At 42.6% G+C, this 20,062-nt stretch overlaps 1 protein-coding gene across 1 annotated transcript in view; it reads right to left on the bottom strand.

Annotated features, from left to right (window-relative positions):
• The window catches only part of LOC144495292 (zinc finger protein GLIS3-like), a 598,751-nt gene that overhangs the window by 432,282 nt on the left and 146,407 nt on the right, over positions 1–20,062 (bottom strand). Inside the window, exon 4 of the mRNA XM_078215378.1 lies at positions 1,829–2,864. Within this exon, the coding sequence (XP_078071504.1) occupies positions 1,829–2,864 (1,036 nt within the window). The remainder of the gene's footprint in view (positions 1–1,828; positions 2,865–20,062) is intronic.

Here is a 20,062-nt window from a genome sequence, read left to right as displayed (position 1 = left end):
ATCTACTCCGTTCCTGTCGAAGATTCACATCCAACCTTTATCGCAAAATTTTAATTACTAACTTGACTTGTACTAGCAGTAGGATTCACATACAACAGTTGCAACAGTGATGACCAAACCTTAGTGACAGACTGCAAACTATCAGATGTGGATATGGAGCACATGTCATATCCATAACTTCTCATCACTGTTCCTCTGCGTAGTTTCACAGAATTGAAAAATACAGCATTTGAAACAATTTTTAATTCTCAATTGTTCATTTTCATAGAAACCCTACAGTGCAGAAGGAGGCCATTCAGCCCATCGAGTCTGCACTGACAACAATCCCACCCAGGACCTATCCCCGTAACCTCATGCATTTACCCTGCTACTCCCTCTAACCTAAGCATCCGGGGAAACTAAGGGGCAATTTAGCATGGCCAATCAACCTAACTCACACATCTTTGAACTGTGGGAAGAAACCGGAGCACCCGGAGGAAACCCACGCAGATGTGGGAAGAATGTGCAAACCCCACACAGACAGTGACCCAAGCCAGGAATCGAACCCAGATCCCTGGCGCTGTGAGGCAGCAATGCTAACCACTGTGCCACCATGCCGCCCCAATACTGGTATTATGTTGTTTTTAGTGTTTTTAGTTCTTCAGTAACGATAATATGGAATCCTTACCATGTAGGAGGAGATCATTTGGCCCATTAAGTCTGCACTGGCTCACTGAAGGAGCATTCTACCTAATCCCACTCTCCTGACCTATCCCTGTAACCTTGCACATTCTTTCTTTTCAGTTAGAAATCCAATTCCCTTTTGAATACAATGGTTAAATATTAAAGCATTTGTCAATGTCTGGGCTATTGTGCCTTTACCATATTTCTTGCATTTAAAAAGTCACCTTGCATTTAAGGGGCATTGTACAGTACATCATTCAGTTGGGAGAGTATTTCAGGAAACTGTGAACATGAAATCTATGATTTTTTTCTTTGCTAACATGTGCTCCTTATGAGTTCCTTGCTGGGAATGTTGACTCACAGGTCATTCCCAAATGCAAACAACATTCCTCATACATTTCCTGCATCATGAATCAACTTTGATCAAGAGGGTCAGAGCAGCTAACACCTTACACCAAATCCTTTCTTGGATCTGTTGCTTTCATTTACATAATGTCATTCTGGTGATAACTCGCCCTCTGATTATTCTCCAGCCTCCTTCCCTTTCCATGGGGAAATGCTGTGGCTTCCATTCAGTGTCTCCCTATGAAGGGCGATTCAATAAAGTGACGGCTTTTAAATCCGGAAGCCATCATTGCATGATATAATTCATCATTAATGGATCACTGCTGTCCTATCCTGCTTACCCTTTAAACTTAAAAACTTGCACAGTCTTTCCCTTTATGCCCTTATTGTAGAAATAATGTTTGCTGCTCTTAGTAACTAGGCTACTGCTTGATTTTATGCAACTGTATTCGAGACAATAAAACTGAACGTTCAGGTTTGGCATCATATTTGTAACCACTTCTGCACAAAAGAAATCTTTTGGAATGTTAATCCTTCATTGAATAAATACATTGGAGTTGTTTTCTTTGCATCACAGTTACGTTATATTTGAGATACCCTGAACATCGCTAAGACTGCAGCACTCCATTATATTAGATGTGCAAAATAGAAGTTACTTTATTTTTGAAGGATCTTTTGCAACAATCAAGATGGCAACTGAAACTAGATATGATAAACATGACCAATTAGCCTGTAATGCCTTATAATGCCTCATGTCAATAAAATTGTTCATTTGTATGCAAATACAAAAGAGTTTACAGAACTTTGCTTTGTCACCTACCGTACACTTGTTTGGCTTTTCTCCTGAATGCACCCTCATGTGGATCAACAGTTTGTAGCGAGCATTAAATGGCTTGTATCTGCGTGGACAACCAGCCCAGAAGCAAGTGAAGTCCTCTCCTTTACGCTGATCTATGTGTGCCTTTTCAATATGTCGCACAAGCTCCTCCTGTTCATCATACAATGCACTGCAGTCTATCCATCGGCAGCAGTGCTTTCCATTCACTCTTGATGGCTCGCCGTCCTCATCCAGCTGTGTCCCTTGTGGTGATGGCTGCCCATGTGGATGGGAATGGGTCATGAGATGCTGGTGGGCGTGGTAAGGTGGTGGAGGGCCCTGGGGCAGTGTAGGAATTTCCATGCCTGAAGAGAATTCATCCATTTGATCATTTTTAAATACATCATACTGCTGATTACCAATCACTGAGATACCCTGTTGAACAACCATGTTGTTCATCACCATGGGATGCACAGATGACTGCTCCAGCTGTTGCATCCTCTGGTACAGCCCATTACTGGCTTCAAGGTCAGTGAGTGTAAAGAGATTACGCTCTTTACCTGTTGTATTGTAGGCCTGAGGGATGCAACTACCTCTGACTCCGAGGAAATGTCCACACACTTCAGGCTGAGGAGAAACGTCAGCCGGAGACCCTCTAGATCCATTGATGTACGCGACTAATGACGTCGGAGATGTGCGGATAATGAGGTCGATTCCAACTCCGTCTGAAAAGGGTGAGGTGGAAAGACCTCTTTTTCTTGATCGAGCAGAATTAGATCTGGCAGAATTGCGAGAGCTGTTCTCATTCCCAAACAGATAGGATGGTAATGAGTTTGAGGTGCTGTTATTTGACATGGCAGTTCCAGGCGGGATACTCAGCACATCCCCGAGTTCGCTGCCATTCTGAGAACCTTGATTCGATGGGAGTGATGGAAGGATCGGGTAACCATGAGGCCACTCTTGCTTCACATTCAGTGTTGACTGGCTTTCTATGAGGCTTAGTGCAGTTGAGCCCAGTGATCCACCTGAGGTAATGGATCTAAAAAAGTAAAAATAAAAACAAGACAATGAAAAATAAAATCAACTTGGTCACAACTTTATCCTCACAGGTGACTAAACACCAGCAATCGTCTGAAATATCTGTTTCTGTGGAAAATGGTGCTTTGAAGTTGCCTTAATCTAACCTAATTGCACAATTTCCTTTCAGTGGGAAGGAGCCTAATTGTTGGAGACTGAAAGTTCAAATTTCATAAAGCAAAGCTCAATTCATTTGAAGAAATCAAAAAGAGCTTAAGTGTTGAATTGTGTGCCATCCCCTCCATTTCGCACGGGCAGAACACAACTGATAAAACTGCAAGATTTATTCATACTGAAGACAGATCCTGACAATCTAAATTTTCAAACCTTATTTCAGGAGCGATATAAAATGGAAATTAAAAAAAACATTCAAATTAGTTCCTTTATGATGTAAGATAACCAAGAGGCAAAATGCAATCACACTCAAAAACAGGCAGGGGTATTATAGAACATAGAAAAGAACATAGAAAAGCTACAGCACAAACAGGCCCTTCGGCCCACAAGTTGCGCCAAACATGTCCCTACCTACTAGGCTTACCTATAACCCTCTATCTTACTAACTTCCATGAACGTATCCAAAAGTCTCTTAAAAGACCCTATCGAATCCGCCTCCACCACCACTACTGGCAGCCGATTCCACACACCCACCACCCTCTGAGTGAAAAACGTACCCCTAACATCTCCTCTGTACCTACTCCCCAGCACCCTAAACCCCTGACCTCTTGTGGCAATCATTCCAGCCCTGGCTAAATGCCTCTGAGAATCCACTCGATCAATACCTCTCAACATCTTATACACCTCTATCAGGTCACCTCTCATCCTTCGCCTCTCCAAGGAGAAAAGATCTCGCTCTCTCAACCTATCTTCATAAGGCATGCCACCTAATCCAGGCAACATCCTTGAAAATCTCCTCTGCACCCTTTCTATGGCTTCTACATCCTTTCTGTAATGAGGCAACCAAGTACTCCAGGTGGGGTCTGACCAGGGTCCTATACAGCTGCAGCATTATCTCCCGATTTCTAAACTCAATTCCTCTATTGATGAAGGCCTCTACCTGCGACGCTGCTTTGAATGTCCTATGAACCCGGACCCCAAGATCCTTCTGATCTTCCACACTGCCAAGCGTCTCACCCTTAATATTATCTTCTTTCATCATATTCAACCAGCCAAAATGAACCACCACACACTTATCTGGGTTGAAGTCCATCTGCCACTTCTCCGCCCAGTCTTGCATCTTATCTATGTCTTGTTGCAACTGCTGACATCCCTCTACACTATCCACAACCCCACCAACCTTTGTGTCATCAGCAAACTTGCCAACCCATCTTTCCACTTCCTCATCCAGGTCATTTATAAAAATCACAAAGAGCAAGGGTCTCAGAACAGATCCCTGGGGCATTCCACTGGTGATCGACCTCCATGCTGAAAAAGACCCATCTACAACCACTCTTTGCCTTCTGTGGGCAAGCCAGTTCTGAATCCACAAAGCAATGTCCCCTTGAATCCCTTGCCCCTTCACTTTCTCAATAAGCCTTGCATGGGGCACCTTATTATGTTATTATGTTGCTCCATTAGCCACACCCCTGTCTTCCAATGCAGGCAATATGCAAACTCCATTTATTTGGACAATGGTCGTGCGCAACAGCGCTAAGCTGAGTGGCTGCATACCAGAGCAGGGGAAACTGATGATTTAGTGGAGATGTCACTGGAGTAATAATCAAGAAGCCTATGCTAATACTCTGAGAACATGGGTTCAAATCCCATCATGGCAGCTGGTGGAATTTGAACTCAATAAATAAATGTGAATATAAAGCTAGTCTCAGTAATAGTGGCCCTGTCAATAATCATCGATTGTTCTAAAAACTCATCTGGTTCACTAATGTCCTTTAGGGAAGGAAATCTGCCATTCTATATAGTCTGGGCTACATGAGGCTCCAGACCCACTGAAATGTGATTGGCTTTTAACTACCCCTGAAATGGCCTAGCGAGTCACTCGGTCTAAGAACAATTAGGGGTGGGCAATAAATGCTGGCTTTGTCAGTGACACTCACATCCTACGAAAAAATTAAAAAAGTAAACATTAGTTTAAGCTAGCCTGTGCTAGTTTAAACCAACCTTTTGTCTGGAGAAGGTGTCGGAAGTTATTCCAGCAGTCAGTTTGTTCTGGGAAAGGTACAGGAGTGGCACAAACAGGCGAAGTGTGGGCTCTGAGGTTCACTAACAGCACTGGAGTCCTTGGTGCAGGAGGTGGAGAGGAGGAGAGGTATCCTCCCCTCCCCAGGGGCTAGGAGGCTCCTCAGACAAACAGAAGGTAGAGTGAGACGAGATAGCTGTGCCAATCAATACAAAAAATGTAGTCCCTGTAACCTGGATGCATTGAAAGGAATTTAATGTTCTCACGCAAATTGTGAAGGTTAGTGAGTGCATCTTCAAATGTCATATCCTACCAACTACACCACTAACTCCACACACTCCTCAAATTACCACATCACTCTCCCACTAACAATCTCTGTCAAATACATTCAAAGCTTCACCTCACACTCACACACATTTAGCACTGCTTCAAGCCTCATACCCACATCTCACAACCTGCACACACTGCCAGCGATTCAACCATGTCGGGTACATCAACCCCACCACACCACACTCACTAACACACTTGTCTCTCCCACTAGCAGGACAGTGTAGAGCATAACTGTGGTCAGAAGCAACAAGCAGAGTGAACAGTTACAAATGCATGCCTTCACTCCTATGGAGGAAACTGTATATTGGAGCAGCCATGACTGAGGTCTTGGCTAACAGGGAGATGAAAGCAATGAAAATTACTTTATGCTCCTATCTTATCCTCCTTCTAACATCCCACTTCCCCCTCATCCTACAATCTCTTCTGATTTACAAATTACAGATGAAGCAAGCATTGTTCTTGCACTTCTCTCCCCTTCCCTCGTGTCAACTCTACTGTTGTGCTTTTCTTCTTTAAGACGCCCTAAGAATTGTAACTTGGCCAGGCAGTGGTGCAAGAAGTATGATGTGCAAAAGAAAGCAGAGATTGCTGATGATGAAACATCATTACTCTGTCTCCCACTTGTAGATACCAACACAGATACTTGCACTGCACGTGCTTTAGAGGTTGGCTGAGAGACAAGATCTGCATGTGGTGTGTCACAGGGAACAGGTGACCTGTGGTCAGGGCAGGGGGTAAGGTTAGCTCGACAGAAGGTGATGAGGACATCAATAGGGTGGCATAACAGCAAAAGGCTGTTATGGGTAAACTCACGGAAATGCTTGGTGCATTGTGGGCCTGCTTTTGGTCACTGCCGTGGAGCACAGAGGAGTCCAGCACAAACTTCATGCCCAGATTTGCACAAGTCCATCGATTGCAGCATGGCAGTGGTGCCCAACTTCATCAGCTCATTCACAGGCCGAACCATGATGGCTGATATCTCGGCTTCCACTGCAGTACAACAGGAGGCATCCAATGTCTGAGCGGCAGGGGAAGACTGAGCCATGCAGGCTCAGCTTGTTACCTTGCAAACTCAGACTGCTGTCTCATGTGGTCAAATGTTTGCAGTGTCTCGCAGCATTCCAATAATCTGTCCACCGACCCCTGACTAGAATAACAGAGTACCTCCCCAGAAGAGTGGCAGTGGCTCTGTAAACACAGACTTGCTGCCTTCTCTCAAGGAGAGCATTGATGTTCTCAGCACTGCCACTCAGACTGTGGCCTTGCTGTTGCCTGTCAGGCAGCCCAGATTACTACCACCTGTTGAGGTGCTGCAATCTGAAACTCGACCTTTTCAGACCAGGGGTCAGCCTCCAAAGCCACCTGTCATCTCCCCATGCTGCAAGTCGGTAGTCTTTTGCCAACCTTGCTGTGTCACTGCATAGCTCCTGGCAACATGGGGAAGTCAACTACCCCGATGAAGCCACATGCATGCTCCATCTGCTTCTCTCTGAGAAAACAGAAGGCGATGTATCCCTTCTATTCCCATGCAGTGTATCAGTTGCCACCCTTATACAACTGAGGGGCTGGACACATCCCCTGTTCCACACTGGAAAAACAACATGGGAAGTTAACTACACCATGCTGTTCTCATCTGTGCTGAGGCTGTAGGTCTGTCTGTAACAGGTGGTGGATTTGAGTGAGCACTAGTGTGGTGAAGAGGAGGCATCTACTGCATTACTGCTTGCTGAATTGGAGGTAGGAGAACTGCTACCTGAAGACCCTGGGTAGATATCATCTCTTGCTGAGCCCTTCTGCTCCTACCTCTTCAAACAACTTATCCTCCTCTATGATGCCTCTGCTCATTCTCTCCATTATGCTAAGGGAAATGAAAACTTAAGAAAATAATGTTTGGGAGCAAGTGTTTGCAACTCGAAGTCAGAATCAAGGCCATGTGCCACATCACTGCCGAAATAAGTCAAGTGGAGGCCAGTATCCCTTCACCAGATTTATTTTATTTACAAGTACTATTTACGTTCCCAGAGTGTTAACAAGCTCTGAGTCAGCATTCAAAGTGCCAGGAGTCCTGTCACTCCCAGTTATATATACAACAAAGGCTCCATGATTGGACAAGCAATAAAGAGCTCAATCAGAAAACTATTCTTGTGTACAATCAAATAAATGAAATCAAATTAAATTAGGGACAACTCAAAAGGGACAGCTCCCTAAAAGGAGGGGAACCGCCCGAAACAAAAAACAAAGCGGAAAGAGCTCAATCAGAGACATCTTTTGATGGGATCCTTAATCAGGGAACTCTTTTTTTTTGCGTTTAACCAAATAACTCAATCAGGGAGTTCATATTCTAAGAGGCCAACCTCAAAGGCCTCATTGAAGTCATTCCAACTCCCTTTGGATTTCCCCAACATTACATGACCAAGCACTTCTACTAACTCAGCAGCAATCAGTAGAAATGAATCAACAACTAACCAGAGAATGGTTGATGACCTCTTTCAATAGCACTGTGCTGGAGACTGTTCTGCTGCTGAATGCATGTTCAGCTGTGCGATGTTAAGAGAGGCATTAATTGGAATCTTGTGCTTGAAAATATCACAGCTAAAGTTCAATCAGTTTTACATACCAAATGACATCAGTCTTCCGACACTACATACTTCCAGTTCACACCACGAGCGCAGGTACTATTGATTCACCCAAATGGTGTGTGCCACAGCCCACACCAGAAGCGTCTGAACATGTCACTTTGGACAATAAGTAGCACCAATAGCACCCAAAACATGGCCACCATGGAGCCCAGTTCTACAGTGCATCAGGGAAATCTGGCAGGGGATAAGGTGTCAGAAGGAGTTACAGGAAGGAGGCTATAGCCTTTCAAGAAAAGTACCTTAGGCCATTTAAAGGAGCAGTTTGCTCATTTGGTTTCCCCTGGCATTAATGATTTTGTGAGCCTTGTTGTTGGGTGGGATTATTTACTTATTTGAATTGCCTCAATTTCTCTTTATTGGGGTCAGACAGTTTGCCAGTATGAAATCTCCAGGCTGAGAATTGTCTGAATTGACAAGGGAATCTATGGACATATGCCAATCTGGTTAGGTTTCCCAAAAGGTGTCTTTAATCTCCTGCCCACACTGGCACCCCAGTATTCAGTGACATTCTGACATACCAAATGTGCCAAGTCTTGCTTGAAGGGAACATTTTGCAGCACATACCATTAGTCTTTTCCCTGCATCCTTTATCTTAAATTATTTTACCCCTTAATTTGCTGGAAATGCGAGCTGGTAATGGCATGGTGAGAACAGAAAATCCATTTGGGCATCTCCTTAACCAATGAGTTTTAGGATTGAAAAAGAAACAGAGAAACCAATGAAAGGAAGGTGAATTGGAGTCAAATCAGGTACAGAAAGAGAAGGAAAGAAAGTTTGGGTTGAAAATGGAGAAATAAAAAGAAGATAGTGAAAGGAAAATTAAGAAAATAAATTACATCTCAAATAGCCATAGTTTCTGATTTAAATGCCCTGTCAAAAGCTGAAATTTAAAAGACTGACATGGTTGGAATAGCACAATAAGAAGTCTCACAACACCAGGTTAAAGTCCAACAGGTTTATTTGGCAGCACAAGTTTTCGGAGCGCCACTCCTTCTGCAGGGAAGGAGCAGCGCTCCGAAAGCTTGTGCTGCCAAATAAACCTGTTGGACTTTAACGTGGTGTTGTGAGACTTCTTGCTGTGCTTACCTCACTCCAACGTGGCATCTCCACATCATGGTTGGAATAAACATTGTTGGGATTGGACTGAAAGTGCTGTGATATAGGCTTTCTCACACATTTTGTCCTGGCCAGCGATATGTTCACCCACAGATCCCTGGAAAGTCTTGGTGCAACTTAGGACTGGGCAAGAATAGGCACCGATAAGTCTGTCACCTCCTGAACTTGTACCATATCTGCTCCATCCAACTGCTTCAAAGTGTAACATAAACACAGCATCTACCTTTCTTAATTTAATTGGATCTTTGCCCTTTAGAAATTAGCTCAGTTTTGTTTTCCTCAATGTTCGTTCATGTAACTTGTTACCAAGCTGTCTAAAAAATTTCAAGTTTGCCAGGCGCTACATAGCATTATGTAATAGCAGAACTTCTCCATATATGGAAGTGCAGACGTGCTAAAACAAGACCATCAATATCTCCAAAAATTCTAGAAAGGCTCAGCAGGTCAGGCAGCACCTGTGGAGAGGATCAGAGTTACCGTTTCAGGTCAAGATGACCTTTCATCAAACTGTTCATCACCACATTGATTTTACCAGAGCTTGTTGTGTGCAAATTAGCTTTCACACACATTACCTTACAACAGTGACTACACTTCAAAACTACTTAGCTGTAAAATTCTTTGGGATGTACTGTTGTGAAGAAAGATGCTATATAAAAGCAAGTCTTTTTTTCTCTCTGGGGTTTGGTGGCCTTCGTATCCAAGCTCCAACAATATCTACCTCTATGCAGGAATTGCAATATTAAGTAGGAGCTGAGGACAATTTCTAATCCCCTAGGCTGTGCCACTGAGGTCAACTGAAATGTCTCTCCCTGACTGATTTAAATTAATTCATATAAACCGATGATTGAATCTGGAATACTTTTGGTCTTAACCAACTGAGTCATCAAGAAAATGTTTTCTTGGTGAGCCATAAAATTCTGAATATTTAAAGTGGGTAAAAAGATGAATATCTTTCCAATTAATTTTCAATCCAAATCATCTAAAATTGAATTGAATTTTATTATTTGCCCAGAAGTTAAGATGAACATCACTGCAGAATGAGAATACATGAAATAAAGAAATGTTCTGTATTTTTAAAAATTAGATATATATTTCACATATACCTTATTACTGGAGCAAACCTTGGTTTTAGAAGTTGTGCTTGTTGCATTTCAGGACCAAAATTTTGAAAGAGATTTTAATCTTTCAGTTATAATAAAACATATTTTAAGATTCTGCTTTTAAAAAATTGTTTTGCAAGCTATGAATGTACTCGCTATTGTTTTAGTTGTTTCTGAATGTGTGTTCACAAATGAATTTGATGAGGAACAAGTCCTGAATGGTCTTTGATATTATGCCAGGACAGTAAGGCCCGAATTTTCACAAAGGCAGAAAGGTTCTATTCCATAGCCAAAATAGCACTTGAGCCTCAAATCCAGAAGTCCTGCCCCCATATCTGGCACCCATTATTCCTACTGGAGGTGGGATGTTGGGGAATAAGGCAGGGTGTCTTTCACATGTTCATCATTCATGGAGGCAGCGCCATATTTAGAAGTGGAGCTGCCTTCAATCAGAAGCAATTTTCATCTCCCAGGTTTCTGAAACATGACACACAGTCTTTACAAATTTGTGGAAAATGACTAAACCTATTGGAGAGATCAGGTACGCTGTGGGGATTTTTAAGAGTAGACATGAATGTGCATAAAAGGACAGATAAGAAAAGTGGAATTGTCAAGCTTCCAAGTCATTTAAATTCCCTGCTCTTTAAACTTAAAAAAAACAGCCTTCTCTGTCTCTCAGTTGAAGAAAGAATTAGTGCTTGCAATTTCAATAGATATTTGTTGACAATAACCTGTAGGCTATCATTCTCATATCAGTACTGCTTGACTTTCCCACACTTATCATTATTACAGTGGGAGACCTGAAAATCCATAGTTTAATTGGCATCTCCAAATGGTTATAAAGGGATTAACTGCCAATGATGTGCAGTTATGTGTACAATATTTTTAAATTTAGGAGATTAAATATTTGAAGGGATTTAGATATATTGAGTGACTTTTTATCAATGAAAGTGTTTTTTTTAAAAAAGCTATTGAAGTCAGTAATAGATACTTAGAACTTTTAGAACTAAAATATATCCCAGTGAGGAAGAAAGATGGTAAGGGGGGTAAAAAACATTCATGGCTAAACAAGGAGGTCAAGGACAACATAAAGACAAAAACTAAGATATACCGTATTGCAAAGGCCAGTGGCAGGCTTGAAAATTGGGAAACTTTCAAACATAAACAAAGGGATACTAAAAAAGTAATAAAAAGAGCTAAGGTAAATTACGAAAAAAAACTAGCGCAAAATATCAAGAAGGATAGCAAAAGCTTCTATCGGTATATAAAAATGAAGAGAGTCACTAGGGTGAATGTTGGCCCCTTGGAAGATGAAACCAGAGAGTTAATAGAGGGGAACACTGAAATGGCAGAGATGCTAAATCAATACTTTGCCTCAGTTTTCACAGTCGAGGACACTAGTACCATTCCTATAGGAATGGGCAAGTCAGAGAAAATAGAAAGGGTAGAACTTAGAACAATCAACATTGATAGGGAAAAGGTACTCCGCAAACTATTGGGATTGAGGGCAGATAAGTCCCCTGGGCCTGATGGCCTACATCCTAGGGTATTAAAAGAAGTGGCGGCAGAGATAGCGGATCCATTGGTTATAATATTCCAAAATTCCCTGGACACAGGAAAGGTTTCAATGGATTCAAAAAATGCTAATGTAGCGCCCTTATTCAAAAGGGAGAGAGGCAAAATGTGGGAAATTACAGACCAGTTAGTTTAACATCTGTTGTTAGGAATGTGTTAGAATCACTTATCAAGGAAGCAATATCAGGACATTTGGAAAGTCAAAACACTGTCCATCAGAGTCAGCATGGTTTTATGAAAGGCAAATCATGTTTGACTAATTTGCTAGAGTTCTTCGAGGATATAACAAGCAAAATGGATAATGGGGATCCTGTAGGTGCAGTATAACTGGACTTCTGCAAGATGTTTGATAAGGTGCTGCACAAAAGGTTAATTCACAAGGTTAGATCACATGGGATTAGGGGTAATTTATTAGCTTGGATAGGTGACTGGCTGATGGACAGAATCAGGATAGATGTTTTTTTTTCTGGATGGCAAGAAATAACTAGTGGGGGGCCACAGGGTTTGGTCCTTGGGCCCCAGCTATTTACAATCTATATTAATGACTTGGATACAGGAATAGAAGGCTCTATAGTCAAATATGCGGATGACACAAAATAGGCTGGACAGTAAGTTGCAATGAGGAAATAAGAACCTTACAAATGAATATAGATAGGTTAGTAGAGTGGTCCAAAATGTGGCAGATGGAGTTTAACATGGGTAAGTGTGTGGTCATGCATTTTGGGCGAAAAAATGGGAAGGCGACTTATTATCTAAATGGGGAGAGACTTTGGGGTGCTCTGGTGCAGAGGGATCTGGATATTCTCATTCATGAGACACAGAAATCTAGCGTGCAGGTACAACAGTTAATAAAGAAAGCAAATGAAATGTTGGCATTTTTAGCTAAAAGAATAGAATATAAAGGTAAGGAAGTATTGTTGCAGCTATACAAGGCATTGGCAAGATCACATCTGGAGTATTGTGCACAGTTTTGGTCCACTTGTTTGAGGAAAGATGTAGTGGCATTGGAGACAGTTCAGAAGAGGTTCACGAGATTGATTCCAGAAATGAGGGGTTTGTCGTATGAAGAGAGATTGAACAGTTTAGGACTATACTCTCTGGAACTTAGAAGAATGAGGGGAGATCAAATTGAGACATTCAAGATGATAAAATGTATGGGTAGACATGGAGTGGATGCTTCCTCTTGTGGGGCATTCTAGTACGAGAGGTCATAGTCTTAGGATAAGGTGTAACAAATTTAAAACAGAGTTGAGGAGAAATTACTTCTCCCAAAGGGTTGTGAATCTGTGGAATTTGCCACCCCAAAGTACGGTGGATGCTGGGACAGTGAGTAAATTTAAGGAGGAGTTAGACAGATTTTTAAATGGTAATGGGTTGAAAGGTTATGGGGAGAAGGCAAGGAAATGGGGATGAGGAGCATATCAGCCATGATTGAATGGCGGAGCAGACTCAATGGCCCGAATGGCTTAATTCTGCTCCTATATCTTATGAACTTTATTTTATTTTGTCTCAGCATGGAGCCTGAGGTCAGCCTATAGTGGATATTGGGTGAGTTGACTTGGAGGTTGTAAGGGCAAAAGCTGGTGTGTTAAGGAGCATGGGCTAGCACTAAGTTGGAATTAGGGCTATAAAAGTCAATGAATAAAGTGGCTAGCATGTGCTGGCATGGAGGGCATGAGGTGCTTCAGGGGGTGGGTAGAGATGCATAGGTTGGCATGGGGGAGCCATAAGTGGCCAGGGATGTGCATGCAAGGCATGAGGTAGTATGAGTTGTAATGGATGGGACATGGGGAGTGTAGGATATTGGTGAGGGAATGTCCAAATGTGAGGGCCTTACTGTTTCTATTATAAATGGGGCAAAGTGTCAGAGCACAGAGAACTGCCTCAGCAGCCCCTCTGGGAGTAACGGGCCCAAATCCAGTTAGCACCGGTTACCCCCACACTTCCCATTCAGGGAAGTTTCTCCCAAGCCAGGTTTGGGGAGTCAGAAAATTTCCTGACTCTGTGTACCCAATGGAAGGGAAAATTGTGGCCTCAATGAGCATAATGTTATCATGCAATGTGGTCATGGCAGAGGAGGAGTAAAACAAAGGAGTAAAGTAAGGATATCATTTATTATTATCACCTGATTTTACCCCAATTTTATTTTAGTAGAGATGACATTTAAAAGCTTTCCCGGTGGATTGGTGGTGAGATCAATACATCATTAAATCGATTTTACTGCTGACCAGAAGGTGTACAGATTTCTTCTATTCATGAGTCTAAGAGCCACAATCATTAAAGGAATGTGGATGTCAGCATATTCTTCAATGTTAACGGACAGTAAATCTTGCCTGACCTCCACAGCTGAATTTCTAGTATATTCTCATGATTCATCAATTCATAAAATTAACCTTTATATCTTTCAAATGCTGATGCCCTAGAAATAGCTTTTATTGATTATCAAGGACATTGTTCTGTTACAGCAAGTACACACAAATTAAATGGTTTACACTAAGTCCCAGCACGCTTTCAATCACAATGTGACTAAATCAATATAACATATTTACAGCAAGGCAAAGAAATTGAGGTTCTGCACCACGTCATGAAGATACGGTGGTTAATGAGTAGTTTGTTGGAAGTTTTTACAAATGCATGCCTACATGTGCGCTCTCACACACATACATACAACAGTTCTGCAGAATTTCAACTGGGGAAAAATGTGGAGGACATATCAAAACCTGGGATATTTCAAGTGCCAAACAATAACCAAAGAATAAAGTAAAGTTTACAAATGACGCAGAATAATATGTTGGCCTTGACCATGTTTGTACCTCACCAAATCACCTTAGAAATTTTTGAAATTCCTTCATAGATTAGTTAGGTCAGTAAGAGAACTGTAATTAGTCGTGCAAGTGTCAGAGAGACAACTTGAAACAATATCCTTGCTTTGTTTCGCTGCTATCATGTGACTTCAAGGTACATAAATTTTGATTTTTCTCCCCTCCCAAAGATAACCATTTGCTTTCATTCTGTCAATGGATAACTGAAAGAAATCAAGTAAACTTGGAGGTTCTTTCCTGAGGGTCACTTTACGATGAAACTTTCATAAATTGCAATAGAATTTCAGTTTGAAAGAACAATGATCACATTTTAAGACATCATTTTATTGTTATGGTTTTTGTTTTGGACTAAGGGGCATGAGTATCCCCATGCTCGGGTCAGGACCCTGAAGTGCACATTTCAATTCATTAACACTGGCTTTCTTACAAGTCAGAAACTTGTGATTGTGTCCACTCAAGGCATGCATCTGTGGCCAACTCATGTCGCACCGGCACAGTGGTTAGCACTGCTGCCTCACAGCGCTTAGCACTGCTGCCTCACAGCGCTAGGGACCCTGGTTTGATTCCCGGCTTGGGTCACTGTCTGTGCGGAGTCTGCAAGTTCTCCCCGTGTCTGCGTGGGTTTCCTCCCACAATCCAAAAGATGTGCTGGTTAGGTGCATTGGCCGTGCTAAATTCTCCCTCAGTGTACCCGAACAGGTGCCGGAGTGTGGCGACTAGGGGATTTTAACAGTAACTTCATTGCAGTGTTAATGTAAGCCTACTTGTGACACCAATAAATAAACCTTCCACACAACCTTTTCTCATGGGGATCCAGAACATGCCCATACTGACATGAATGTGGATGAAAATATTTAATAAAGTTGACAAAGCCCTGACTCTGAATAGTCCGGGTGTTGGGGAGGGAGGAGAAATCAATCGCAGAGCAGGAATCATCCTCGGCATCATTCAAATGTTGTGAAGAGGAAATAAGGAGTAGTTTATAAATGGATAGATCGGTTGAGTAAATGGCAAAAGTCTGGCAGATTGAACATAATGTGGGAAAATTCTTTGATATCTAATGCTGGCTTTAACATGAATCGATATTAGGGCCAATTTCAAGTGTCCCCAAGAGGAAATGGGAAGATAGTTTGTTACAGACACAAACATTCACAAATCATTAACACAAGAGAACAGCGATGCAATAGCCCTTTCTCCATTCTCAAAACACCCACTTTCAGCAGCACTGAGAATATCCTTCGGGCCTCTGCAGAGCCCACTCCATATTGGTGGTTCCGACATTGAGCAAACAGCAGGAAGGTGGAACTATTGAAAGATAAATGAACATATCTTTTGCAGATCCTTAGAAACATCTTCACAGATGGAGACTATGTTTTTGGAAAGCAATTGGAAGGCCCCACAAGAAGCAGCTATTATTCTGGCAGATTGTATCAAGCATGCAGCCGGATTTCCATCTTTTCCCTGACACAAGGGGCAAATATAGGCTGAGCATGCCGGGCATATCTCCCGAACCCATAAAATCAGGCTTGGTCAGGTGGAGTTCACATGTTTGCCTGATTTAAACCAATGTAGATTGGGGCTAATTGAGGTGAAGAAAAGCAGCTCCATTATCTCCAGAATAAACACCAGGACACAATCATTTAAGAGAATTAATTAACCTCTTCTTTCATTTAATCACTCACAAATCATTCAAATTTGTTAAAGCTAAAGATGGCGGTGTATAGTATAATAAGTAACAAGAGAATGAAAATGTCATTGGTCATGCATGCCATGAAATTACACTGTTGAACATTCGTATATAGTTCTGCTTATGTAAAATATGTTTTTGCAACAAAATTATGAAAAAAACTTTTTAGATTCACAAGGGCATTTTGCATTGGATTTTCTTCCATTCTCCACCTGGAATTATGTTGTGGGAGAATGGTGATGTATTCCTGTGCTTGCTGTAATACAAACTTACCAATCTCACACAGGACAGGTAAACGAATCATAGGTTGGGTTTACTTGAAGATGTAGTACAGGATTTACTATAAAGATTCAACAACTATTGTTGACATGAAGCTGCAACTCCTTCAGGCCACATGCTGCTTACAAAACTGAAAGTGACTCTGAGCAATGGCCACTGGTCACATGGTTCACATCCTGGCTACTTCCTGATTAGCATATTTTCTCTTAAAGCGATATGACAAGTGATGGTGAAAGAAAATAGCCCAAGCTTGGATTTCCTTACCCTTGGCAGTAGCCCTGACAGTCACCCAATAAATATAAATGCAATTGGAGAATTCCCATCTGAGTTCCCTCTTAGCCCAGTCACCTGGATGGTATATCTCCTGTATGCACCTCTCACCACCTAATGGCAGGCATTGGATAGTGGCATAAGGATCTAGTAAATGTTTTCTATCCCTCAAGTATGACTGCAAAGCATTAATTATTGCAGACTTCTTCCCTCTTCAGGACTTTTTTCAAGATCCCTCATCAGTTGGTAAGACAACGGAATACACAATTCATTTCTCTTTAGTTCTTGCGGGTTTGCTCCAGGTGGTGAGAATCCCAGTATGGACTAGTCCTGAATAGTCAATAGCCCATGACCAAGAAACTTGGATCAGAATGGGGCGGCACGGTAGCACAGTGGTTAGCACTGCTGCTTCACAGCTCCAGGGACCTGGGTTCGATTCCCGGCTTGGGTCACTGTCTGTGTGGAGTTTGCACATTCTCCTCGTGTCTGCGTGGGTTTCCTTCGGGTGCTCCGGTTTCCTCCCACAGTCCAAAGATGTGCGGGTTAGGTTGATTGGCCGTGCTAAAATTGCCCCTTAGTGTCTTGAGATGGGTAGGTTAGAGGGATTAGCGGGTAAATATGTAGGGATATGGAGATAGGGCCTGGGTAGGATTGTGGTCGGTGTAGACTCGATGGGCTGAATGGCCTCTTTCTACACTGTAGGGTTTCTATTTAAAAAAATTGCAGTGGAGTCAGAGGGTCAGGCAGAAGTACCACCACCTCTCACACTCTGTGAGAAAAAGTCACTCCATTATTCTTATTACCATTGCCAGAAATCAAATATCTAATACTGACATCCAACAGGAATACACTTCGACTCAGGGCCAAGGGCGGCACGGTGGCACAGTGGTTAGCACTGCTGCCTCACAGTGCCAGGGACCTGGGTTCAATTCCGGCTTCGGGTGACTGTCTGTGTGGAGTTTGCACATTCTTCCTGTGTCTCCGTGGGTTTTCTACGGATGCTGCGATTTCCTCCCACAGTCCAGAGATATGTGGGTGAGGTTGATTATTGGCCATGCTCAATTGCCCCTCAGTGTCGAGGAGATTAGCAGGGTAAATACGTGGGGTTCTGGAGATAGGGCCTGGGTGGGGTTGCTGTTGGTACAGGCTCGATGGGCTGAAGGGATTCTATGATTCTAGGAAGGAAGTGGTTATCTATCTATGAGGGCCACAAATAAGTGCTGTAATTTTCACTGCAGTACAAGGAGTACTTGGGAAAGGGAGGAGAGAAAAGATATGTAATGGTCCATGATGCATAAGTCACGGCAATCTGCTGGAAGTGGGAGTAAGGTGAAAGAGTACATTTTGTACTCTGGAAAAGATAACAGTTTTGAATAATCCCCTTATTCCCTGTGATTTTCAAAGGATGAATGGACAGAGAATTCTAACCATAAATAAACTCAAGTAACTAAGCACTGTTCTGCACAGGGTATTTGCTGAATCTTTGAAAAACCCAGTATCATAGATGGATAGGAACTGCAGAAACCAGTCACTCTGTGCATAAGTTGTGTAAACCTAATAGTATAAATTTATGGTTTAACAAAAGGCACTAATTTGCTGAAAATAATGTATAATAAATCTTATTAGGTTTTGATATTGAGACCTATAAGAGTGGCATAGTGGTTAGCACTGCTGCCTCACAGCGCCAGGGACCCAGGTTCGATTCCTGGCTTGGGTCACTGTCTGCGCGGAATCTGGACATTCTCCCTGTGTCTGTGTGGGTTTCCTCCGGGTGCACTGGTTTCCTCCCACAGTCCGAAAGACGTGCTGGTTAGGTGCACTGGCCATGCTACATTTTCCCTCTGTGTACCCAAACAGGTGCCGGAGTGTAGCGACTAGGAGTTTTCACAGTAACTTCATTGCGGTGTTAATGTAAGCCTACTTGTGACATGAATAAATAAACTTTAAACTTTATATTGAATTGCACTTTTTGAAATTTCTGTTTTGCATGTGACGGGCGTAATCTCACACAACTTTGGTTTCAAACAACACCGAACCAATACCAAGTGTCATTCGTCTCTTGTTGGTGACTTTAGAAATCACAGCAACATTTAGTCGCAGTTAGGAGAACATTGAACACATGAAGTAGGAGAATCCATGTTACATAGGAGAGCAGAGAAACAGCAAGTGAAAACAATGCAGATGAGAGTAAAGTATTATCTGTAGGAAGGGAAAATAAGTGACACATGACATGTTCCATGGTATTAAAATAATGAAGGATGAAACTGAGTCAGGGCAGAATCATCCCAGATATTGACGGAATCCAATTTTGGATGGGGTAAGTGGTGTTTAACCTGCTAAGAGCAATGGCAGCTTTTTCCACTGAATTATACAGCATTTAGTGAAAAAAGAGCAGACATGGGTTTCACGTCGGATCACTAGCAAGTGGCTCTGATTCACCTGTCCCACCATCACCTCAGTGTTTCAATGATCCGGGCGCCATATTTAAAGACTGCCCCTGCACACAGCCAGCATTCTTCAAGTCAAAGGAAACCACTGGGAAGTCATGGCTGCCAAACCCAGGACATTTACTGCACCCAAGTTTACCGACACCCCCCTCGGGTGTCTGTTGGATGCACTGGAGGCCCACTGTGATGTCTTATACCCACGCTCTGGGCAAAGACCTGCAAGCAAAGTCACCAATCCAGCATGGCAGTGGTGGCCAATGCAAATGTCCTGAGGAAGAGGACAGCCATCCAGTGATGCAAAAGGATAAAAGCAAATTACTGCGGATGCTGGAATCTGAAACCAAAAGAGAAAATGCTGGAAAATCTCAGCAGGTCTGGCAACATCTGTAAGGAGAGAAAAGAGCTGATGTTTCGAGTCCAGGTGACCCTTAGTCAAAGCTAAAAGCATAGAAAGTGGGAGATATTTATACTCTAGGGTGAAAGATGAGTCATAGCCGCAAAACCAAGGGGAAAGGCTGCTCACCCTACAGTATAAATATCTCCCATTTTCTATGCCTTTTAGGGATCACTGTGCCAGCTGAAGGGACACCATCACTAACTCTCCCACACACATCTTCATCTCCCTTGAGGGTCATGTCCTCATCACCTCACCGGTCCCACTCAGCATCCACAGATACCAGGCATCCTTTTCATCTGCCCTGGCATGTGTTCTACTCAAACCCTCTCCATGTGTCTTCATGCAGGACAAGCTGGCTCACAAC

Source organism: Mustelus asterias, chromosome 6, assembly GCF_964213995.1.
Source record: "Mustelus asterias chromosome 6, sMusAst1.hap1.1, whole genome shotgun sequence".
Taxonomy (NCBI): domain Eukaryota; kingdom Metazoa; phylum Chordata; class Chondrichthyes; order Carcharhiniformes; family Triakidae; genus Mustelus; species Mustelus asterias.
This window is presented reverse-complemented; position numbering and strand designations above follow the sequence as displayed.